Source organism: Oncorhynchus clarkii, unplaced genomic scaffold (assembly GCF_045791955.1).
Source record: "Oncorhynchus clarkii lewisi isolate Uvic-CL-2024 unplaced genomic scaffold, UVic_Ocla_1.0 unplaced_contig_3539_pilon_pilon, whole genome shotgun sequence".
In the NCBI taxonomy this organism is placed as follows: Eukaryota; Metazoa; Chordata; class Actinopteri; order Salmoniformes; family Salmonidae; genus Oncorhynchus; species Oncorhynchus clarkii.
Window position 1 is genome coordinate 80,740 of NW_027260942.1, and position 25,123 is coordinate 105,862.

Here is a 25,123-nt window from a genome sequence, read left to right on the forward strand (position 1 = left end):
AGGTTGTGCCCATCAGAACAGATCACTGTCATGTTTTTTTTTTTAGATAACACGTTTAATAGCTGTACAGCCGACCAATAATCGTAATTGTGTGAATATCACTAGAAGGTATTTGTGGGTTATTTTATTCCCCTTTAGTGACGTGTCATATCATGAAATGTTAATGTAATCAATACAGGGGTTTTATTTCAAGGTAATTAAACAACCTGTTGTTATTCATATGTTATTCATATGGGGATAGATTAAATATGTGTGGAGAAATACTCCAGCCTGAATGTGCCGCATGTTGTGTGTAAACCGATTCTGCTTTTATATCGGTGTTTTTTTCTCGTCGTTTAGCCTACTGTTCCCAGTAGCCGCCCCGGTCATACTCATGTTGGTAAGGAAGGCATCTGTTCTTACTTCCTAGTAGTCGTATTGCGTTTTAACAACCCCCCCCCCCCCCCCCCCCCCCCCGCGCCGCTGTGTGATAGATCACTCTGCCGTTCCCCGCTGCCGCTGCTCCGAAGGAGGTGCTGAAACCATATAGATCTCGCTCTGTTACCTCTACCACCGCCGACATTTGCAGCCATTTTACACAAGCCGAACGGAATCATGTCGTGAGGCATCACATCACCTGGGACGACCGGACCCAGCTACGTCTGGACCGCGACAAGTCGACAAGATGGTGAAGCGGAAAAGCCTGGATGAGACCGACACGGAGTGCGGCAAGGGTATACCGTTCCCGATCCAGACCTTCTTGTGGAGGCAGACCAGGTTAGTGTCGTGACAGTCATTGATAACAGGTGTTTGCCGCTGCTCAGAATATACGGGGGTGAGATTATATGTCAACCAAGCTAACTCGCTCCCTTAGGTTGTAAATTAAAATGTGTGTTACATCTGTATAGAAGGTTTTTTATGTGAGTGTCAATCATTTTACTCATTATACACCCGTTGACAGGGTTGTCATATCAGGCAATGCGTCAGTTCATTTGGTTAGGCTATTGTAGCCTATTCAATACATCCATACATACAACAAAATGAAAAGAAAAAACCCTGAGAAAAACAGCTAGTTCTCGTTCTAGAGGAGGAGGAGGGGGGGCAGGCTAAGATGTCACACCTGTAGACATGGTTGGGATAAGGTGAAGGTGATTGCCTTATCATGCATCCGCTGTAACCTACGGCTGAAGCCATCTGACATGTATACAGTATGTTCACTGTTATTTCTAGAGGTAGGGCTAGGCTATGAGCGGTATAAGCGATCATATTTTATCATTTGGATGATACCACTGGCCGCTTGCACGAAGACGTTTTGGCATCTAGCTCCAACATTTGCGTCACAGCCTATTCAATTTACCCTATGTAGCTAATGATATTATTTTTAATCAATGATGTAATGAAAATTAAACACGCTCCAATGTTTTCATGATTGCAGCGCGTTTCTGAGGCCGAAGTTGGGGAAACAATATGAGGCATCTTGTGTGGTAAGCCATTTTCTTAATGGAATAGTTATGATTAGAATGAATCATCGCTCTGCTTCTCCCGCGGCCTCACCGCACCGGCGAATTAGGGGAGCATTTTCCAGTTGCATTTAGCAGATTGGAGTTTGATCTGTTATATTCTGTACCTTGTCCTTGTGTTTAAACTGTTATTACTATGAATTGTAGCTAGTTCAAACTCGTCTTTATAATTAATCTATACATTGTAATAACACGTCTTTGAGTGTATGACCATATAGTAAATTGGGCAATAACTCAGGCTTGCTGCTTTCCCCAAGCCATATTACTTTGCTTGAGGACACATATGGGCCACATCCACTGGCGCTCAATGGCCCTTCAGTTTCTGGCTCAGAGACGTCACTGGCCCATGTTCATGAAGCATCTCCAAGTATGAGTGCTGATCTAGGATCAGGTTTACCTTTTACATAATAACAAATAGGATTACATGGACAGGGGGACCTGATCCCAGATCAGCACTCCTACTCTGAGACATTTAATGAATACGGGCCACTGTGTCTCTCTCCTAGTCCTTTGAGCGGGTGCTGGTGGAAAACAAGCTCCACGGTCTCTCCCCGGTGCTGTCGGAGGCCATCCAGAGCATCTCTCGCTGGGAGCTGGTCCAGGCCGCCCTGCCCCACGTGCTCCACTGCACCGCCATCCTGCTCTCTAACAGGAACAAGCTGGGTAAACACACATGGACGCAGACACACACATGCATGCACAGGCACGCACACAGACACGGATACAGTAATACAGACATGAATACAGTAATACAGACATGCATACAGTAATACAGACAGGAATACAGTAATGCAGACACGCATACAGTAATACAGACACACATACAGTAATACTGGCACGCATACAGTAATACAAACAGGAATACAGTAATACAGACACGCATACAGTAATACAGACACGCATACAGTAATACAGACAGGAATACAGTAATACAGACACACATACAGTAATACAGACACGCATACAGTAATACAGACACACATACAGTAATACAGACACACATACAGTAATACAGACAGGCATACAGTAATACAGACACACATACAGTAATACAGACAGGAATACAGTAATACAGACAGGAATACAGACACGCATACAGTAATATAGACACGCATACAGTAATACAGACTAACATACAGTAATACAGACAGGAATACAGTAATACAGACACGCATACAGTAATACAGACACGCATACAGTAATACAGACACAAATACAGTAATTCACACACGCAGACATGCATACAGTAATTCACACACAGACATGCATACAGTAATACAGACATGAATACAGTAATTCACACACTCAGACATACACACACAGACATGAATACAGTAATACACCCCCCCCTCCCACCACACACACCCATGTATCCCATCACACCAATCAAACACTAATCTCTGATCCAGGGGTGCCAAACTTATTTTGCCTCCCAAAATTTGTCCTCTATCCATTACTTTTTGAAATTTCGATGCTCCCTAACTGTCTAGCTTTCGTATCGATAACTGTTATCAAGCTGGACAGAGTGAAGAGACTATAAATGACTGTTATCAAGCTGGACAGAGGGAAGAGACTATAAATGACTGTTATCAAGCTGGACAGAGTGAAGAGACTATAAATGACTGTTATCAAGCTGGACAGAGTGAAGAGACTATAAATGACTGTTATCAAGCTGGACAGAGTGAAGAGACTGTAAATGACTGTTATCAAGCTGGACAGAGTGAAGAGACTGTAAATGACTGTTATCAAGCTGGACAGAGGGAAGAGACTATAAATGACTGTTATCAAGCTGGACAGAGTGAAGAGACTATAAATGACTGTTATCAAGCTGGACAGAGTGAAGAGACTATAAATGACTGTTATCAAGCTGGACAGAGTGAAGAGACTATAAATGACTGTTATCAAGCTGGACAGAGTGAAGAGACTGTAAATGACTGTTATCAAGCTGGACAGAGTGAAGAGACTATAAATGACTGTTATCAAGCTGGACAGAGTGAAGAGACAATAGATGACTGTTATCAAGCTGGACAGAGTGAAGAGACTGTAAATGACTGTTATCAAGCTGGACAGAGTGAAGAGACTATAGATGACTGTTATCAAGCTGGACAGAGTGAAGAGACAATAGATGACTGTTATCAAGCTGGACAGAGTGAAGAGACAATAGATGACTGTTATCAAGCTGGACAGAGTGAAGAGACAATAGATTACTGTTATCAAGCTGGACAGAGTGAAGAGACTGTAAATGTCGGACCATTATAATTTCTACACGGTTTCGATTTGGTTTTATTAAGTAATTAAGCGGATTCTGTGCTCCACAAAGCGTTCCCGGAAGTATTGCAATGTTGGGCCTCTGGGTTTAGGGCCTCTGTGATCAAACCACCACTGGGCCGCATTGAACAGGCCATATGTTTGACACCCCTGCTCTGACCCCTCACCCCTAACCCCCCTCTAACCACAGGTCACCAGGACAAGCTGGGCGTGGCGGAGACCAAGCTGCTCCATACCCTTCACTGGATGCTACTGGAGGCGGCCCAGGAGTGCAACCAGGAGCCCAGCCTGGGCCACGGATGGTCGGGAGGCAGCAGCAGCTCAGCCTTCCTCCAGCCAATGGGGATTGGGAACCAGGGTTCCCCGCCAGCCAGAGGTGGCCAAGGTGGCCCAGGATCAGGGACCGGTTCTGGGTCAGGAGCGCCACGCTGTAGCGGGTCCCTGGAGGAGGATGAGCACGCCCGCACCAAGCTCTTCCACAAGAGCATGGCCACTGTGGAGCTGTTTGTCTTCCTCTTTGCTCCCCTCATTCACCGCATCAAGGTACCTCTGATTCATCCTTCCTGCTGGACTACCCCCTATTGATATGTGTGGATAGATGCTGCGGTTGTGTTTCATGGCTCTGGGAATGCTTTGGTGTGTGTCTGTGTGTGTGTGTGTGTCTGTAAACTTTTTCGCTGTGTTGTCTAGGAGTCTGATCTGACTTTCCGATTGGCCAGTGGTCTCATCATATGGCAGCCAATGTGGGAGCACCGGCAACCTGACGTCCCCGCCTTCTCTGCCCTCATCAAGCCTGTGAGGAACATTGTGACAGGTGAGACACCCAGAGGACACCAAAGAAAGCGTGTAGTACAGACTCTATGGAATCATATGAGTTCTACTCTGCTGTTTTACATGAGACATTAGTAATATCCAAACCAAATACCATAGTAACAAAAGTGATATTTTAGTCTATTCTACAGAGTCTAGACCCTAAAAGGGATCTTCTGCCCTGTCCATAGAGGGTTCCTGGAACCGAAAAGGGTTCTTCAAAAGGACCTCTTATGGGGACAGCCAAAGAACCCTTTTGGAATCCTTTTTACTAAGAGTGCATTCTATTCTATTCTATTAGATTCTATTCTATTAGATTCTATTATGTTAGATTATATTCTATTAGATTATATTCTGTTAGATTATATTCTGTTAGATTATATTCTGTAAACTACCACCTGTTTTGTCAACAGCCAAGAGGAACTCCCCGGTGAACAACCAGTGTAGCCCCTGTGGGTCCAGAAACCAAGGCCCCATGGTGAGTGTTCGTCTTCGGCAGCAGTGAGACAGCTGTACCCCTCCTCCAGCCCCCTCTCCCCCCCAGGGCCTCTGCTAATATTGTTATCACTCCCAAGTGGCGCAGAGGTCTAAGGCACTGCATCTCAGTGCAAGAGGTGTCACTACAGTCTCTGGTTTAAATCCAGGCTGTATCACATCCAGCCATGATTGGGAGTCCCATAGGACGGCGCACAATTGGCTCAGCGTTGTCCGGGTTTGGCCGGGGTAGGCCGTCATTGTAAATAATCATTTATTCTTAAATGACTTGCCTAGTTAAATAAAGGTTTTAAAAAATTACCCTTGCTGGTATGATCTGTGCGTGTGCGTAGCATCTGATTAGAAGAGACTAGAAACCTCTTGACTGACAGACTCTTATTTGCTCTGTCTGCAGGGTTTCCAGGTGGTCTGTGAAACGGCCCAATCAGATTCATCCTCCCCCGGGGCTGGAGAGCAGAGCTGTCGCCGCGGCAACTCAGTGGAAAGAGGTGGGCCGTCAACGCGACAGGCTCCACTCGACAAAGGGATCGCCAAGAAGAAGTAAGCCGTTATGAACTGTGCAGTTCATATAAAACACACACACACGACATATGATACATGGAAAATGTGAACAGTAAGGAGACATTAAAGGGATTGGTACAGATACAGTGGCAAGAAATGAATGTGAACCCTTTGGAATTACCTGAACCTCTACATAAACTGGTCATAAAATTTGATCTGATCTTCATCTAAGTCACAACAATAGACAAACACAGTCTGCTTAAACTAATAACACACAAACAAAATATACGTTTCCATGTCTTATTGAACACACCGTGGAAACATTCACAGTACAGGGTGGGAAAAGTATGTGAACCCTTGGTTTTAATAACTGCTTGACCCTACTCTGGCAGCAATAACCTCAACCAAAAATGTTCTGTAGTTGAGGATCAGACCTGCACAACGGTCAGGAAGAAGTTTGGTCCGATCCTCTGTATAAAACTGGTTCAGTTCAGCAATATTCTTGGGATGTCTGGTGTGAACCGCTCTCTTGAGGTCATACCACAGCATCTCAATCGGGTTGAGGTCAGGACTCTGACTGGGCCTCTACAGAAGGAGTATTTTCTTCTGTTGAAGCCATTCTGTTGTTGATTTACTTCTGTGTTTTGGTTCGTTGTCCTGTTGCGTCACCCAACTTCTGTTGAGCTTCAATTGACAGACAGATAGCCTTACATTCTCCTGCAAAATGTCTTGATAAACTTGATGATAGCAAGCTGTCCAGGCCCTGAGGCAGAAAAGCAGCTCCAAACCATGATGCTCCCTCCACCATACTTTACAGTTGGGTTGAGGTTTTGATGTTGGTGTGCTGTGCCTTTTTTTCTCCACACATAGTGTTGTGTGTTCCTTCAACAACTCAACTTTAGTTTAATCTGTCACAGAATATTTTGCCAGTAGCGCTGTGGAACATCCAGATGCTATTTTGCAAACTTCAGACGTGCAGCAATGTTTTTTTTGAACAGCAGTGTCTTCATCCGTCCTCCCATGAACATCATTCTTGTTTAGTGTTTTATGTTTCGTAGACTCGTCAACAGAGATGTTAGAATGTTCCAGAGATTTCTTTGTCTTTAGCTGACACTCTAGGATTCTTCTTAACCTCATGAGGCATTCTGCACTGTACTCTTGCAGTCGTCTTTGCACGACGGCCACTCCTAGGGAGAGTAGCAACAGTGCTGAACTTTCTCCATTTATAGACAATTTGTCTTACCGTGAACTGATGAACATCAAGGCTTTTAGAGATACTTTTGTAACCCTTTCCAGCTTTATGCAAGTCAACAATTCTTAATTTTGGGTCTTCTGAGATCTATTTTGTTCAAGGCATGGTTCACATTAGGCTATGCTTCTTGTGAATTGCAAACTCAAATTTTGTGAGAGTTTTTTATGGGGCAGGGCAGGTCTAACCAACATCTCCAATCTCGTCTCATTGATTGGACTCCAGGTTAGTTGACTCCTGACTCCAATTAGCTTTTGGAGTACCTAGGGGTTCACATACTTTTTCCAACCTACACTGTGAATGTTTAAATTATGTATTCAATATAGACAAGAAAAAGACCATAATTTGTGTGTTATTAGTTTAAGCACACTGTGTTTGTCTGTTGTTGTGACTTAGATGAAGATCAGATCTGATTTTATGACCAATTTCTGCAGAAAATAATTCCGAAGGGTTCACATACTTTTTCTTGCCACTGTATTTGTTGTTTGAATCCCAGATTGCCCCTTTAATGGAACTGTCATGTCATTGCTGCATGCATAGTACATGTTGACCTTATAGCATTATGTAGCCTGACTGACTGTAACGTTACTATTATACAGGACTAGTACATGTTGACCTTATAGCAGTCTAGAAAGAACAAACTGGCTGCATTCATCTAGATTAATGTTATATAATGTAGCCTGACTGACTGTAACGTTACTATTATACAGGACTAGTACATGTTGACCTTATAGCAGTCTAGAAAGAACAAACTGGCTGCATTCATCTAGATTAATGTTATATAACGTAGCCTGCAGCTTCACCTGTTCATCATAGCACACACACACACACACACACACACACACACACACACACACACACACACACACACACACACACACACACACACACACACACACACACACACACACACACACACACACACACACACACACACACACACACACACACCCGAGCGCTCATTCAGAGGTTCCACTCCATCCCTTGTGTATTATGATCAGTATAATGAGTTACAACTTGTTCCTCTCAGCCTCCCAGGCAGACACCAGATATAGACAGAGACTGAAACAGATCTGTCTCTCCCTGTCTGCCTGCTCTTACCAATGAGACACTTTACCCAGGGTAATGATGCTAAACTAACATGGTGCATGTCTAATGCTGGCACTGCCCGTGTGTGTGTGCATGTCTGATGCTGGCACTGCCAGTGTGTGTGTGTGTGTGTGTGTGTGTGTGTCTAATGCTGGCCCTTCCAGTCTCCAACTCTGTACATTGGCCCAGAGCATCAGGCAGGCACATAATGGATAGACATTGCCCAATTCAGACCCACTAACCCTCAGACCCACTGCCCACCCACTGCTGACCTGACCCTCAGACCCACTGCCCAACCTGACCCTCAGACCCACTGCCCAATTTGACCCTCAGACCCACTGCCCAAGCTGACCCTCAGACCCAATGCCCAACCTGACCCTCAGACCCAGTGCCCAACATGACCCTCAGACCCACTGCCCAACCTGACCCTCAGACCCAGTGCCCAACCTGACCCTCAGACCCATTGCCCAACCTGACCCTCAGACCCACTGCCCAACCTGACCCTCAGACCCAGTGCCCAACCTGACCCTCAGACCCAGTGCCCAACCTGACCCTCAGACCCACTGCCCAACCTGACCCTCAGACCCACTGCCCAACCTGACCCTCAGACCCAGTGCCCAACCTGACCCTCAGACCCAGTGCCCAACCTGACCCTCAGACCCAGTGCCCAACCTGTGCCCGCTTAGGGGGAAGAAGAACGATTTGGATTTAAATGATTTGGCATGCATCCAGTTAATGATTAATTCATTTTAGGGTAAAACTGTGAGTGTTGAATGTAAGAGTTTATACAACAGGTTGGTCTAATCCTGGAAGCTGATTGGTTAAAAGAGCATTCAAGCCGGTGTCTATTCCGCAAGTTACCACCAGCTAAATCTATGACGTTAAAATGCCTATTTACTCTGTTCCATCTGACCGAGCAGTCCACTGTCTCATTAGCCCAGCCAGACAATGTATAAACATGATCTCCACTGTAAAAAGCATAGACTAGCAATTGGTTTTCAATAGCGGAGATTTGTATAAAACCTGCGGTCTGTCTCTCTGACATCTCCAGCTGTCTCACAGTAATGAACGTGTAGGGGTCGGGAGTAGGGATGAGACAAGACAGGCAGGCAGCGTTTCTCAACTAGTCGAAATCATGAATCTGCTGGCATAATTTTTATGGATATATATACAAATAAATGTCAAATGAATCTAAATGCAGCTAGTTTGCATTTATGTGTAAGTTGTGTTGTTGGCTAGCTTCCCTGAACAACAGTGTCTCTTTCCAACTTCAGTTTGAAGTGAATGTGTAAGCTGTGTTGTTGGCTAGCTTCCCTGAACAACAGTGTCTCTTTCCAACTTCAGTTTGAAGTGAATGTGTAAGCTGTGTTGTTGGCTAGCTTCCCTGAACAACAGTGTCTCTTTCCAACTTCAGTTTGAAGTGAATGTGTAAGCTGTGTTGTTGGCTAGCTTCCCTGAACAACAGTGTCTCTTTCCAACTTCAGTTTGAAGTGAATGTGTAAGCTGTGTTGTTGGCTAGCTTCCCTGAACAACAGTGTCCTGACAAGAGAGCACATGTTCTATGCCGGAAGAAATGGCACATCATTAGCTCATTCTTATGAAGGTATCTAAATACATTTAAGTAGAAAACAGCTTAAACAAATGCAGCTACTTTTCTGTTATTCTGACTGCAATGTTTGACCTGACTGTAAGTTAGCCATAGTTGTTTAGCTAGCAAGCAAGGAATAAGAACGTTGCCAGCCAGTATGGCAATAGAACATTGAGATTGAATGACTGGGTCGCGTCCATAGATACAAAACAAAAAGACTTAACAACTGGGTCACGTCTCGGGCCTAATAACACCCATGCCAATATATCCTCCAAACATCGGCTTCTCTGACATTATCCCTGAAGTATGCCTTAGAATTAGAAATTAGAATACTAGAATTGTCATGAACCTTCTTATGATGGGATTAAGGTCAGCCATTTTGGTCAGGGAGTTGTTCAACCATGGTTTGCTAGTGATGTGATAAGATATTGTGTTTGTGTAAAATAATGAATTTGAATAATTTATCTGCACTGTTTGTTTGTTAGCTAGATAGCCAGACAATTTAGAGGAATGATTCCATTAATGTTTCAAATTAAATGCCAATATGCCAACATTCCATTCAAACAATGCAGTCACAGCCATACACTGTCTGAAATCAGTTGATGATAGGACTTAGACAAGTTGTAAATACAACACATTCTGATATTGTATCATATAATAGCACTCTCAGCTTTCCAGGAAAGGAAACATTTTGACATTTATGGTCTGTTTACATATATTTTAGAGGCTATATATATACATAAACTTTGTATAAAACCTGTATAAACTGTATTTATAATTCTATAACAATATTTTAAGTTGACAATAATTCTGTTACACAATTTCTGATATATCACATGCCTTACTTTTTTTCTCCATCAGTAAAATCAGGATTATGTCTCTACTGCCATTCATTCACATTAGACTGGGTGGGATTTCTCCCTGTCCAATATGGCCGCCATTCATTCACATTAGACTGGGTTGGATTTCTCCCTGTCCAATATGGCTGCCATTTTCACCCCATTCTGAAACTTTTAGGGTTTATGACATCACCCCTCTAGTAATTTAATAGGATCTCTATAGTGTTTGAATTCAGTAATACAACACATTCAATCATAGGTTCCATCAGGGGCGGACTGGGACCAGAAATCGGCCCTGTAATTTCTAACACACCGGACAATGTTTTTCCTTGAGGCCCCCACATCGGCCCATTTTTTTTTCTTGAGGCCCCCTGGGCTAAAAATCGACCAGCCCATCTTGCATTTGACCAAAATGCCATATGGCCAGTCCACCCCTGGTTGATTTAATGTGGATATTGGGTATGGAGAATGAGAGAGATGTCTCCCAGCTATCCTCACCTTAATGCAGTGTGACAGCAGAGTGAAACGATCCATCTCTCTTCATGAGATTCACATTTATAGGACTTCCAGCTGTGAATCTAAATAAGCTCTCTCCCCTGATTAATACCGCTGACGTACAGCTCCGGTGTTGCCATGCACTCCAATCACTCCTTCCCACTGTGATGCGATGCTGATGCAGTTTCCATGGCAACCCCTGCTGCAATGGAGGGAGTCCAGGTTGGGCAGTGTCTCTCCTGGGGGTGGGTGTATGTACGTCACTCAGTCGCCACAGCAACCTCTCCACAACACCAACCGAAAGCTTTGAGTGTGCGTGTGTCGTTTAGACAGTGTAACACGATACTGCTCCTGCATCCTGTACTCTGACATTGATTCTTCTAGTATTGACCGTCTCAACCCGACTCAGTTTAATAGTAGAGCTAAGATGAAATGCTTCCCCCTCCCTCCCTCCTCCCCCTCTCTCTGCTTTCACTACAGTATAAATCTCATTCTATTGTTGTGGTGCGGTGTAGCCCTGTATATCGGCTCCTTTGCCATGCACCAGGGCTGTATTCATAAGGCATCAAACGTAACCAAGATAGATTGAAACAAGGAGGGGCTCCCTGAGCATGTCCAATAAGAAAAGCTGGTTTCGTGTCTCATTGTAAACTGTTTTTCTACAGTGTGACTTAATAAATATGAGCCACCAGCCAGTGACCTTCATCTCAGCTGCTGAGCTAAAGTCTTATTGATAGTGGGCTCACGTAGGCTGAAAATCCAGTCTCTAAATCTCCACAGAAACACACGCTGCAGGGCCTTGTTGTTTGACACAAGCTATAGGGCCTTGTTATTTAACACATGCTACAGGGCCTTGTTGTTTAACACATAATACAGGGCCTTGTTGTTTAACACAAGCTACAGGGCCTTGTTGTTTGACACAAGCTACAGGGCCTTGTTATTTAACACATGCTACAGGGCCTTGTTGTTTAACACATAATACAGGGCCTTGTTGTTTAACACAAGCTACAGGGCCTTGTTGTTTGACACAAGCTACAGGGCCTTGTTGTTTAACACATGCTACAGGGCCTTGTTGTATAACACATGCTACAGGGCCTTGTTGTTTAGCACATGCTACAGGGCCTTGTTGTTTAACACATGCTACAGGGCCTTGTTGTTTAACACATGCTACATGCATCCTGTTTCCATTGATCATCCTTGAGATGTTTCTACAACTTGATTGTAGTCCCTCTGTGGTAAATACAATTGATTGGACATGATTTGGAAAGGCAGACAGACACCTGTCTATATAAGGTCCCACAGTTGACAGTGCATGTCAGAGCGAAAACCAAGCCATGAGGTCAAAGGAATTGTCCGAGACAAGATTGTGTCGAGACACAGATCTGGGGAAGGTTACCAAAAAGTTTATGCAGCATTGAAGGTCCCCAAGAACACAGTGTCCTCCATCATTCTTAAATGGAAGAAGTTTGCAACCAACAAAACTCTTCCTAGAGCTGGCCGTCTGGCCAAACTGAGCAATCGGGGGAGAAGTGACTTGGTCAGGCAGGTGACCAGGAACCTGATGGTCACTCTGGCAGAGCTCCAGAGTTCCTCTGTGGAGATGGGAGAACCTTCCAGAAGGACAACCATCTCTGCAGCAATCCACCAATCAGGCCTTTATGGTCGAGTTGTCAGACGGAAGCCACTGCTCAATAAAATGCATGACAGCCCACCTAAAGGACTCTCAGACCATAAGAAACAAGATTCTCAGGTCTGATGAAACCAAGACTGAACTCTTTGGCCTGAATACCAAGCGTTACTTCTGGGGATGTTTTTCAGCTGCAGGGACTGGGAGTCTAGTCAGGATCGAGGGAAAGATGAACAGAGCGAAGTACAGAGAGATCCTTGATGAAAACCTGTCTCCAGAGCGCTCAGGACCTCAGACTGGGGCGAAGGTTCACCTTCCAACTGGACAACGACGCTAAGAACACAGCGAAGACAACGCAGGAGTGGCTTCGGGACATGTCTCTGAATGTCCTCGAGTGGCCCAGCCAGAGCTCAGACTTGAACCCGATCTAACATCTCTGGAGAGACCTGAAAATAGCTGTGCAGCGTCGCTCCCCATCCAACCTGACAGAGCTTGAGAGGATCTGTAGAGAACAATGGGAGAAACTCCCCAAATACAGACCACTGTAGATACTGTTCTCTGAGGTGATCGCTCCAGGTAAGCCTGAGTACCAAGCTGCTTGGTCATGGAGGAACCCTGGGGGAGGAAGGGACAGAGGAGAACGACCGAGAGCCTGTTCTGTTCTATACAATAGATTTCACCGTACATCTCTATTTTAACAGGCCCTAGTGTGTGTGTGTGTGTGTGTGTGTGTGTGTGTGTGTGTGTGTGTGTGTGTGTGTGTGTGTGTGTGTGTGTGTCTCAGGGTTACCATTAACATTTTAATTTACCGGACATTTGAGAAATTGACCGGACCCATATGGGTGCGTAGCATGACTAGGGTGTTCACCCACGGTGCTCAGAATGACAGAAATCACATTTAGAATGTGGTAATTCATAGTAACAGAACATCCAAGTCGAGGATGCAAAGATGTGTGGTCCTAACCAAATTCTAATGTGCACATTGACCATGTTAGAATAACTGTCCATATTTACGTTACAGTTCCCCAAATACAGGTGTGCCGAGCTTGTAGCGTCATACTCCAGGCTGCTTCAGCAAAGTACTGAGTAAAGGGTCTGAATAATTAATTATGTAAATGTGATATTTCCACTTTTTATTTTTTTATACATTTGCAAACATTTCTAAAACCCTGTTTTTGCTTGTCATTAAGGGGTATTGTGTTTAGATTGATGAGGTAAAAAAACAATTAAATCAATTTTAGAATATGGCTGTAACGTAACAAAATGTGGAAAAAGTCAAGGGGTCTGTGAATAAATTCTGAACGCACTGTAAGTGATGAACGTGGCAGGAAATGATGGGGACTGGTAATTTCATTTGAGGCAGATGCAAGTGATTTCAGTCAGAGATTTACAGATTGTTCTTTGCAGAGCTAGAACATAATATCAGACATCAATCTAGTTTTTTTTTGGAGGTGCTGATTTGATCATTTGAGCTCAGTTAGGCTGTTTACAAATCATAAACTACAGTAACAAGTCCTGCCTTTAACAACTATTTGCAAAAGGCCGGGTCCAGGCCGGGTCCAGGCCGGGTCCAGGCCGGGTCTAGGCCGGGTCCAGGCCGGGTTACTGTAAGGCACATTGTGATAACTGCTGATATCAAAAGGGCTTTACAGATTCATGTCACTAACTTCCTCCCACCCTCTCTCTCTCCCTCCCCTCCCTCTCTCCCCCTCCCTCTCTCCCTGTACCTTGTCTCCCCCTCCCCCTCCCTCTCTCCCTGTACTTGTCTCCCCCAGGACCTCTGCCCCAGCGGGCATCTCCGTCTCCCTGGCCCAGCGTGCCCGCTACGCCACCTACTTTGACGTGGCAGTCCTGCGCTGCCTGTTGCAGCCCCACTGGACAGAGGAGGGGGTGCACTGGGCCCTCATGTTCTACCTGCAGCGCCTGCGTCAGATCCTGGAGGAGCGCCCGGAACGCCCGCCGGAGCCACTGGTCCCGCCCCTGCCCCGCCCTCGCAGCAGCTCCATGGTGGCCACCGCCCCCTCTCTCGTCAACACCCACAAGACTCAGGTGGGTTATAACCATTGTGTTTATGTCAATCATTAGTTAATACTACAGTATTATATGGTGTTATAACTACAGTACTGTAAAGCCATAAGACACAGGTAATACTAGTACTAGTATAAGTAGTAGTATTTGTAGTAATACAACAGTTAAATGCCCTATATAGTATGCCCTATATAGTATAGTATATAGTATAGTATAATTAAGCAGTACGGCCCGGGGGGTGTGGTATATGGCAAATATACCACGGCTACGGGCTGTTCTTATGCATGACACAACGTGGAGTGCCTGGATACAGCCCTTCGCCGTGTTATATTGGCCATATACCACAAACCCTCGAGGTGCCTTACTGCTTTTCTAAACTAATTACCAACGTAATTAGACCAGTAAAAACATATCCCTGGTATACGGTTTGATATACCACGGCTTTCAGCCAATCAGCATTCAGGACTTGAACCACCCAGTTTGTAATCCCTATATAGTATAATGCCTTATATTGTAGCTCTTATTACAGTATTATCAAGTGGTTCAGGTTTTACCATAGTTATGCCATCTTAAATACTGTATAGGAACAAAGTTGACTGTCTCTGTGCAGTAAAACATCCTATTGCTACACTATATCCCTGATTGACACCTGTCATTCACTCTTGACCCCTGTGCCCTCTGCCCATATAAGGACATGAGTCTGAAATGCAATGAGGAGGATAAGTCCCTCAGCTCAGAGACCTTCTCTAAGGTGTCCCTGACCAACCTGCGCAGACAGGCTGTACCCGACCTTTCCTCTGACCTGGGGATGAACCTCTTTAAAAAGGTGAGATGCATGGAGATACATGTACAAGTTCTAAAACCTGCCTTTATTATATTATCTTTCTATTAGTCTCTCTGTTTCTCTCTCTCTCTCTCTTTCTCTGTCTCTGTCTTTCTCTCTCTCTCTCTCTCTATTTATCTGTCTTTCTCTCTCTCTCTCTCTGGGTATTGGGCCCTCTCTCCTCACATCTATCATTGTCTTCTTTGTCTTTGTAAATCATTTCAAACATTTGGCCGACATTTTCTCTCCCTTTTATTCATTTGACCTTTTAATATGTTTCGACCTCTCAATCAATGTACCATTATACGCAGCTGACTCTTGCTAGGTGGAAACAAAGCCCTGCTGTAGTTATAACATTTAGAATGAATGTGTTTGTCTTGTGTCTCCTCCTACCGACCGTGGTACAGTTCAAGAACCGGCGGGAGGACCGTGAGCGTAAGGGCTCCATCCCGTTCCACCACACGGGCAAGAAGCGCCAGCGCCGCATGGGTGTGCCCTTCCTGCTCCACGAGGACCACCTGGATGTGTCCCCCACCCGATCCACCTTCTCCTTCGCCAGCTTCTCTGGCGACGACCGGCGGGCGCTGGAGCGCGGGGGCTGGCAGGCTACCATCATGGGTACCATACCAGATCTGGGTTCAAACACTTTTTGAAATTCTTTGAAACATGTTTAAGCGTTAGTTTGAGCGCTTGCTTTAGCCTGCCTGGAGTGCCAGATGGGCGTGGTTTTCTATTGGATCCATGGCACCAGGCAAACTCAAGCCCAGATAAAATATTTGAAATGATTTCGAATAGTATTTGAACCCAGGTCTGTATATGACCAACACTACCCACTCACTGTTTTATCTCTGTCTTTCTGCTGATAGATCATCTCTATCAATAGATTGTACTATTCACGTCTATCCATCTATTGATATATCCATTTTATATCAATAGGAACTTAAAAAGTACAGGGAAAATGACTGGCTCTCATTAGCTGAGTCAGAGGAGTTAGTCCCCTGGCTCTCATTAGCTGAGTCAGAGGAGTTAGTCCCCTGGCTCTCATTAGCTGAGTCAGAGGAGTTAGTCCCCTGGCTCTCATTAGCTGAGTCAGAGGAGTTAGTCCCCTGGCTCTCATTAGCTGAGTCAGAGGAGTTAGTCCCCTGGCTCTCATTAGCTGAGTCAGAGGAGTTAGTCCCCTGGCTCTCATTAGCTGAGTCAGAGGAGTTAGTCCCCTGGCTCTCATTAGCTGAGTTTACATTTTTTATTTTATTTCACCTTTATTTAACCAGGTAGGCTAGTTGAGAACAAGTTCTCATTTACAACTGCAACCTGGCTAAGATAAAGCAAAGCAGTGCGACAGAAACAACAACACAGAGTTACACATAGAGTAAACAAGCGTACAGTCAATAACACAATAGGAAAAAAATAAAGTCTATATACAGTGGGTGCAAATGGCGTGAGGACAACAGACCCTCCGATTTGACACACTGAACTCTGTCTGCAAAGTAGTTGGTGAACCAGGTGAGGGAGTCATTTGAGAAACCAAGTCAGAGGAGTTAGTCCCCTGACAGCAGCTGAACTGGGTCAGCCTAATTAACTTAATGTTTGTCTGGTTGTTAGGAAAGGTTGTTGCTTCTAATGTTTTGCAAAAGGTGCACAGAAAAAGGGACTTTCTCATTGGAATGTGACCATTAGTTTAAAAGCCCTAAACTTTTAGCCCTACTTTCTTAATGCACAGATGTGGGTTAACTGGTACAGTAGGATGTGGTATGCATTGTTTTGTGGCAATGACAGTGAGCTTATTTGGCTATTAGGCAGTCTTAAAAGGCAGGGAAGAGGAACGTGAGTTTGGTTGAGTGAATGAGTGTGTGTTTGGTTGTAATGCTGTGTGCCGGTGTCTTTCACTCAGAGTTGTGTGTTTGTTGGTGTTTTAGGTAAGTTGACGCGGCGAGGGAGCACAGACACGGCTGCAGACACAGACAACCTGAGTGCTAAACACTCACACTCCCATCACTCCCTGCTCAGAGACATGCCAGACCACTCCAACAGCCACGGAGACAACACCGTTCACGCCAAGGGGGAGGGTAAGAGTCTATACACCCACCACACCGTTCACGCCAAGGGGGAGGCTAAGAATCTATACACCCACAACACCGTTCATGCCAAGGGCGAGGGTCAGAGTCTATACACCCACAACACCGTTGACACCAAGGGGGAGGGTCATAGTCTTTACACCCACAACACCGTTGACACCAAGGGGGAGGGTCATAGTCTTTACACCCACAACACTGTACACACCAAGGGGGAGGGTAAGAGAGTCCATACACCCATATTCTGTCATCACCCACAGTTATGAACTGAACACCTTCAATGAAATATCCATCCATCTATCTATCACTCCATCCATCCACTCATCCATCACTCCATCATCCATCCATCCCTTTATCCATCAAGCCTTCCATCAATCCTTCCTTCCATCCCTCCCTCTATCCATCTATTCATCCATCCAAAATATACATTTTCTCTAAATCTGTGAATGTCTCCACCCCCTCACCTCCTCTCCTCCCACCCCTCCGCCCCCAGTGCGTTCACAGATCTCCACCATCACCATGGCGACGTTCAACACCACAGTAGCGTCCTTCAACGTGGGCTATGCCGACTTCTTCACCGAACACATGAAAAAGCTGTGTAACCCTGTACCCATCCCAGAGATGCCCCACGAGACGCTGGCGTGCGCCAACCTGCCCCGGAGCTTCACCGACTCGTGTATCAACTACTCATGCCTGGAGGAGGGAGACAACATCGAGGGCACTAACAACTTCATCCTGAAGAATGGCATGCTGGACCTTACGGTGAGGGGCAGTGATAAAGAGTGTCACCTGTTGGTCTGAGGTCTCTGACAGGGTTTCTGTACTGGAGGAATAACCAGGTTCACTATATATCATAACTCCAGTAGGATGGCTCACACTACCATGGCATTACTGAACCATTGGGCTCTATTTACTATGTAGTCATTTAGAAAACGCTCTTATCCAGAAGCGACTTACAGTTAGTGCATTCATCTTTAAGGTAGCTAGGTGAGACAACCACATATCACAGTCAAGTAAATGTCCTGCCTGGTTCCTGCCTGGTTCCTGCCTGGACAACACTTGGGGAGGAATTAGTAGGGAAGCTTGGAGAATGTTGGATGGATGGTGTGATGGATGGATGGTGTGATGGATGGATGGTGTGATGGATGGATGGTGTGATGGATGGATGGTGTGATGGATGGATGGTGTGATGGATGGATGGTGTGATGGATGGATGGTGTGATGGATGGTGTGTTGGATGGATGGTGTGATGGATGGATGGTGTGATGGATGGATGGTGTGATGGATGGATTGTGTGATGGATGGTGTGTTGGATGGATGGTGTGATGGATGGATGGTGTGATGGATGGATAGTGTGATGGATGGATGGTGTGATGGATGGATGCACTTCATTTGAATGTGTCCAACCCCTGACACTGACCCCTCTGTCTCCCTTTGTCTCCCCGTCTACCCCTCCCAGGCCATCCTGCGGGCGGTCTACGCCGTGCTGACCCACGACATCAGCTCACGCATCTGTGACGTGTCGCTCAACATCATCGACTGCCTGCTGCAGCTGGGGGTAGTGCCGGGCATGGGAAAGAAGCTCTCCAAGCCCGACGACAAGGAGAACGATGAGACACGCCTCCCGAAGGAGGGGGCCAATCAGAGCCTGAGCGGCGCCCAAGGGGGCGTGTCTGGAGGGTGCAGCGGGGCGGCACCAGGAGGAGGGGGTGGAGGAGGAGGAGGAGGGGGGGATGGAGGAGGAGGTGGGGGAAGTGGAGGAGGGAGCGGAGGAGGAAGCAAGGACGATGTGAAGAACAATAAGGAGAAAGACAGCAAGGTGGGTGTGAGAATACGTCTATGAGCTTTCAACTTTTACATTTTTCTCAAATCAAATCAAAGTTTATTTGTCATGTGCGCTGAATACAACAGGTGTAGTAGACCTTGTGTTTACTTACAGGCTCTAACCAATAGTGCAAAAAAGGTGTTAGGTGAACAATAGGTAGGTAAAGCAATAAAACAACAGTAAAAAGACAGGCTGTATACATCTTGTAACGGATCTCATTTTACATGCCCGTACAGAAACAGGAAAACATCGCCACACACTTCTAGTCAGATGCAAATTTCTTTAATTGTGGATGAGCTTTCGGCCAGTCGACCTTCATCAGAGCCTGTCTGCACAAACAATAGTGGTACAGAAGGCCACAGAGAGATAATTACCTGTATATTAGATAGAACAGAGCATATTATAGATGTCATTCTACTAGAACAAAACACAAAATAAAACATGATGTGTTGGTGTGAGTAATAACCTGTCAACTTGTGTGAATGTTATATGTAGCATGTAATACCCTGTGCCTTCTGTTTAACACCAAGGAGGACGGCTCTTCACTGAGTACCCACAGGCTGGCTCTTACCATGCTGATCAAGATGGTCAAGTCTCTGGGCTGTGCCTACGGCTGTGGGGAGGGCCACAGAGGACTCTCAGGGGACCGGCTCCGCATGCAGGTCAGACAACTCACAGATTGCCCCTTTAACAAAATTGAATTAAATGAACTTTATTTAGTTATATATTTATATTTTCACTGAGGTAAAAACCTATTTCGCAAGAGAGAGACCTGGTCCAAGAAACAGTAGCATTTGACAACATAGGACCTGTTGGATTGTTTAGGGGCTTTATCAGAGTGAATGGAAACCATCATCCATTTTGGCTCCGGTTGAGATAGCTGTTTGAATCTGAGACATCCTTCATTTTGGATCTACTGTTCCCCTTGTTCCCCATACAGGCCCAAAACTGCCTGACCAACCTGTATAAGCTGGACAAGCTGCAGTTCCGTCAGACCATGAGGGACTACGTCAACAAGGACTCGCTCAACAACATCGTGGACTTCCTGCACGCACTCCTAGGCTTCTGCATGGAGCCCATCACCAACAGTAAGTGTTTGTGAGGCATGCGCCGAGTGTGTGTGTGTTGCTATGGAGCCACGGCTAACCACACACATCAGCCTCACACACCTCTCTCAACCTCTCTGATGGTAGGACTGATGAAGTCACGCTATGCAACTCATCCAATCAGCCTCCACTGACATCACACAATTCACTGATCACTCTTGTTTGTCCTTGCAGAGGGGTTTGTATTATTCTCCAAAATCATAAAATGTTTCAAATAATATATTTAATCGTAAAGTATTTAGAAATGCTATGGGTTTAATCAGGTGAATTGGTGAGTCGACTTCTCTAAAACTAAATCATACATTTTGTAATTCATTCTAATCTATCACAACAATCAAATCACACTAAACATTTAAATGAATGAATGTATATAATCACATTCTTATAGCAATCATTAAAATGTAATGTCCAGCAGAGTTTCAATCTCCAGATTAAAAACAAACAGTAGACAATGAGATTGACAGACGACTAATACTTAAAGTATCTTCTACCATAATCCAGTCCACTCTGCTTCACGATGCTGAATCTGACCTCACTCATACCTCCAAGCATCCCAGAGCGCTCAATGTTTACCCACCGGCTGTCTCTCTGTTTCTGTGTCTGTTCTGTCACCCTCCTCCCTCCACTCATCTGTCCTGCCTTCCCTCCCTCTGTCCCGCCCCCATCCACCTAAACAAGCCATGTTCCCCTCCTCCCTCCACTCATCTGTCCTGCCTTCCCTCCCTCTGTCCCGCCCCCGTCCACCTCAACAAGCCATGTTCCCCTCTTCCCTCCACTCATCTGTCCTGCCTTCCCTCCCTCTGTCCCGCCCCCATCCACCTCAACAAGCCATGTTCCCCTCCTCCCTCCACTCATCTGTCCTGCCTTCCCTCCCTCTGTCCCGCCCCCATCCACCTCAACAAGCCATGTTCCCCTCCTCCCTCCACTCATCTGTCCTGCCTTCCCTCCCTCTGTCCCGCCCCCATCCACCTAAACAAGCGGTGTTCCCCCCTCCCTCCACTCACTCATCCACTCTGTACACTTGCCAATCCGATGCTGTGTGGTGCTCATCACATCTCTATCTATGGCTGTATGGCTCAAAATGAATTAAAAACCGTAATGACTGTAATATCATAGCTCTATTTTTTGGTCAGTGAAATGACCACTTGATTTTCTGATTGAACTGTATCATTGGCAAGTTACTGAACTGATGGGGGCTTTATTAACGAAAGTGCACGGGTCACCCCTTTTAGGTTCTTTATTGTAAGTCAGTTAAGTGGTGTGAGTCTGTGTGTGTGTGTGTGTGTGTGTGTGTGTACTGTAAGTTCCCCTACGTCCGGTGGTGTGGGGGTGCCGTGTACTTTTTGTACACGTACATGTGTGTGCTGCTGGCCTGAACATCATCAACTTGTGTACCGCATCTCTTCTCTTGCAGAGTACGGCAGTGCAGGTGAGAGGTCCAGGAGGGTGAAAAAAAGAACCATCGGTAGATACACTAATATCTAAATGAACTGCCCCGATCAGATCACCATTCCTTCTAGGCACTGCTCCCATTTCTGCACACCCTCACTCTTGTCTAAAGTGGCAATCTATCAAATCTATCTAATCTATTAATCTCTCAAATCTATTAATCTATTTATCAAATCTATCTAATTTATTAATCTATCAAATCTATCTAATCTATCTAATCTATGTATCTATCTAATCTATCTAATCTATGTATCTATATATCTAATCTATTTATCTATATATCTAATCTATTTATCTATATAGCTAAGGTATCTAATCTATATATCTAATCTATTTATCTATATATCTATTTATCTATATATCTAAGGTATCTAATCTATTTATCTATCTATCTATATATCTAATCTATATATCTAATCTATCTATCTATATATCTATTAACAAACAAACAAAAAAAGTATTTAAGAATCAATTAATTCAATTAATTATATCAAGTTAATTACATTATTTAGACCGATGGTTGAATCTAGAACCACCTGCTCTGATATCTATGGTGACAAATCCAATTTTGAATCAATCAAGTTGGGAATCAATCAAGTTGATTCTATTAAATTCAATACAATAAACAAGTCAATCAAGTTGATTCTATTACATTCAATACAATAAACAAGTCTATTAAGTTGACATCTTCAGAGATGTCGTTCCCCTCTGACGTTGCTACAGATCGTAGATCAGATCCTTGACTCTAGCAGGCCTTAGTCACGTGCATGTATCCTTATCGGAACCCTGATCCCTTTTCAGTTTGCTTCTCATCCATGCTTATGATTTTGTGCCCTCTGTCCCCTGTCCCCCTGTCCTTGTCCCCTTGCCCCTGTACCCTTCCCTTTTCTTAGAGTTTATTTCAGCTCAATTGTTTTATACAGTAACCTAGGTAAGTGTCCATTTTGTACCCATTTTCTACTGCTCTGACCTGTATCACCCCTGTGCAATGTTTGGTCTCTCCCGCCTCCACCTTGCTCAAAGATAAGGCCGGGTTCGGGAACAACTTCACCACGGGGGACAACAAGTCACTGGCCCAGAACATGGAGGCAGTGGTGGTGGGCTGCATGTTCAAGTCTCTGATTACTCGCTGTGCTTCCACCACGCACGAGCTGCACAGCCCTGAGAACCTGGTGAGCATGTCTCTATATCTCTCTCTCTCTCTGTCTCTCTCTGTCTCTGTGTCTCTGTCTCTCTCTCTCTCTCTCTCTCTCTCTCTCTCTCTGTCTCTCTCTCTCTTTCTGTCTCTGTCTCTGTCTCTGTCTCTCTGTCTCTGTCTCTGTCTCTGTCTCTGTCTCTCTCTCTCTCTCTCTCTCTCTCTCTCTCTCTCTCTCTGTCTCTGTCTCTCTCTCTCTGTCTCTCTGTCTCTCTCTCTCTCTCTCTCTCTGTCTCTCTCTCTCTCTCTCTCTCTCTCTCTCTGTCTTTGTCTCTCTCTCTCTCTCTCTCTCTCTCTGTCTCTCTTTCTGTCTCTCTCTGTCTCTGTCTCTGTCTCTCTCTCTCTCTCTCTCTCTCTCTCTCTCTCTCTCTGTCTCTGTCTCTCTCTTTCTGTCTCTCTCTGTCTCTCTGTCTCTGTCTCTGTCTCTGTCTCTCTCTCTCTCTCTCTCTCTCTCTCTCTCTGTCTCTGTCTCTCTCTCTCTCTCTCTCTCTCTCTCTCTCTGTCTCTCTCTGTCTCTCTCTGTCTCTCTCTGTCTTTCTCTCTGTCTATGTCACACACACACACACACACACACACACACACACACACACACACACACACACACACACACACACACACACACACACACACACACACACACACACACACACACACACACACACACTCTATCTCTCTCTGTCTTTGTCTCTTTTTTTCTGTTTCTCTCTATGTCTTATAGCCATTTCCCCGTCTGGTTGTTGTTCAGTAGGGCACGCCGTAGCAAAGCATTTTGCAACAGAAAACATCTACTGTAGCCTACACAGAAGGCATGCTGGGCGTGAGTGTGTTCAACAATCACATCAATGACTACGCGGTGTGTCCTGTTCAATTATTAAAGGGTCATTCTGCTACGTGTGGTAATAGACTCCTAATGAATTATGAATGCTGTCTCTGACGAGCTGTGCACTAATGAACAATTTGTCTAAACCACATTCTGGAATAATAAATTGTCTACCAAGTGTCATTCATAAAGTAAATATGCATAAACAAATGTACAATTTCTGAGCATGTTCATGTCTTGTACACCCTATCTAAGACAGCATGCTTATATTCACACCATCTTTTCCATGATTGTGTTTTTTAACTTACTCACCTGGAAGTAACTATAAAATCACTGTACCAGAGTGTGTAAGGCTCACTGCTGTTTCATTCAGACCACAGGATCATATATATATTCTGTATAGTGCTCTTGTAATATACTCTCACCATTGCATTTCCAGTAGTTTTCATCCCTACTCTCAGTCCAAAGCAAGAGATTTGGCATGGTGGCAGCTCTGTGGAGCAGGGTAGCATGGTGGCAGCTCTGTGGAGCAGGATAACATGGTGGCAGCTCTGTGGAGCAGGGTAACATGGTGGCAGCTCTGTGGAGCAGGGTATCATGGTGGCAGCTCTGTGGAGCAGGGTAACATGGTGGCAGCTCTGTGGAGCAGGGTAACATGGTGGCAGCTCTGTGGAGCAGGGTAACATGGTGGCAGCTCTGTGGAGCAGGTTAACATGGTGGCAGCTCTGTGGAGCAGGGTAACATGGTGGCAGCTCTGTGGAGGTATCATGGTGGCAGCTCTGTGGAGCAGGTTAACATGGTGGCATGGTGGCAGCTCTGTGGAGCAGGGTAACATGGTTTCATGGTGGCAGCTCTGTGGAGCAGGGTAACATGGTGGCAGCTCTGTGGAGCAGGGTAACATGGTGGCAGCTCTGTGGAGCAGGGTAACATGGTGGCAGCTCTGTGGAGCAGTGTAACATGGTGGCAGCTCTGTGAAGCAGGTTAACATGGTGGCAGCTCTGTGGAGCAGGGTAACATGGTGGCAGCTCTGTGGAGCAGTGTAACATGGTGGCAGCTCTGTGGAGCAGGTTAACATGGTGGCAGCTCTGTGGAGCAGGGTAACATGGTGGCAGCTCTGTGGAGCAGGGTAACATGGTGGCATGGTGGCAGCTCTGTGGAGCAGGGTAACATGGTGGCAGCTCTGTGGAGCAGGGTAACATGGTGGCAGCTCTGTGGAGCAGGGTATCATGGTGGCAGCTCTGTGGAGCAGGGTAACATGGTGGCAGCTCTGTGGAGCAGTGTAACATGGTGGCAGCTCTGTGGAGCAGGGTAACATGGTGGCAGCTCTGTGGAGCAGGGTAACATG

The 25,123-nt window shown here is 45.4% G+C and overlaps 1 protein-coding gene across 1 annotated transcript in view; it reads left to right on the forward strand.

Moving 5' to 3' along the window:
• Positions 1-597: 597 nt before the first annotated feature.
• The window catches only part of LOC139402470 (protein unc-80 homolog), a gene marked incomplete at its 3' end in the record, with an annotated part of 30,203 nt that continues 5,677 nt past the window's right edge, over positions 598-25,123 (forward strand). Inside the window, exons 1-17 of the mRNA XM_071146431.1 lie at positions 598-756; positions 1,415-1,463; positions 2,006-2,162; positions 3,958-4,310; positions 4,458-4,581; positions 4,991-5,055; positions 5,467-5,612; positions 14,236-14,509; positions 15,180-15,314; positions 15,719-15,929; positions 17,228-17,377; positions 17,877-18,145; positions 18,843-19,202; positions 19,739-19,870; positions 20,149-20,296; positions 21,729-21,743; positions 22,787-22,935. Of these exons, the coding sequence (XP_071002532.1) occupies positions 665-756; positions 1,415-1,463; positions 2,006-2,162; positions 3,958-4,310; positions 4,458-4,581; positions 4,991-5,055; positions 5,467-5,612; positions 14,236-14,509; positions 15,180-15,314; positions 15,719-15,929; positions 17,228-17,377; positions 17,877-18,145; positions 18,843-19,202; positions 19,739-19,870; positions 20,149-20,296; positions 21,729-21,743; positions 22,787-22,935 (2,829 nt within the window). The remainder of the gene's footprint in view (positions 757-1,414; positions 1,464-2,005; positions 2,163-3,957; positions 4,311-4,457; positions 4,582-4,990; positions 5,056-5,466; positions 5,613-14,235; positions 14,510-15,179; positions 15,315-15,718; positions 15,930-17,227; positions 17,378-17,876; positions 18,146-18,842; positions 19,203-19,738; positions 19,871-20,148; positions 20,297-21,728; positions 21,744-22,786; positions 22,936-25,123) is intronic.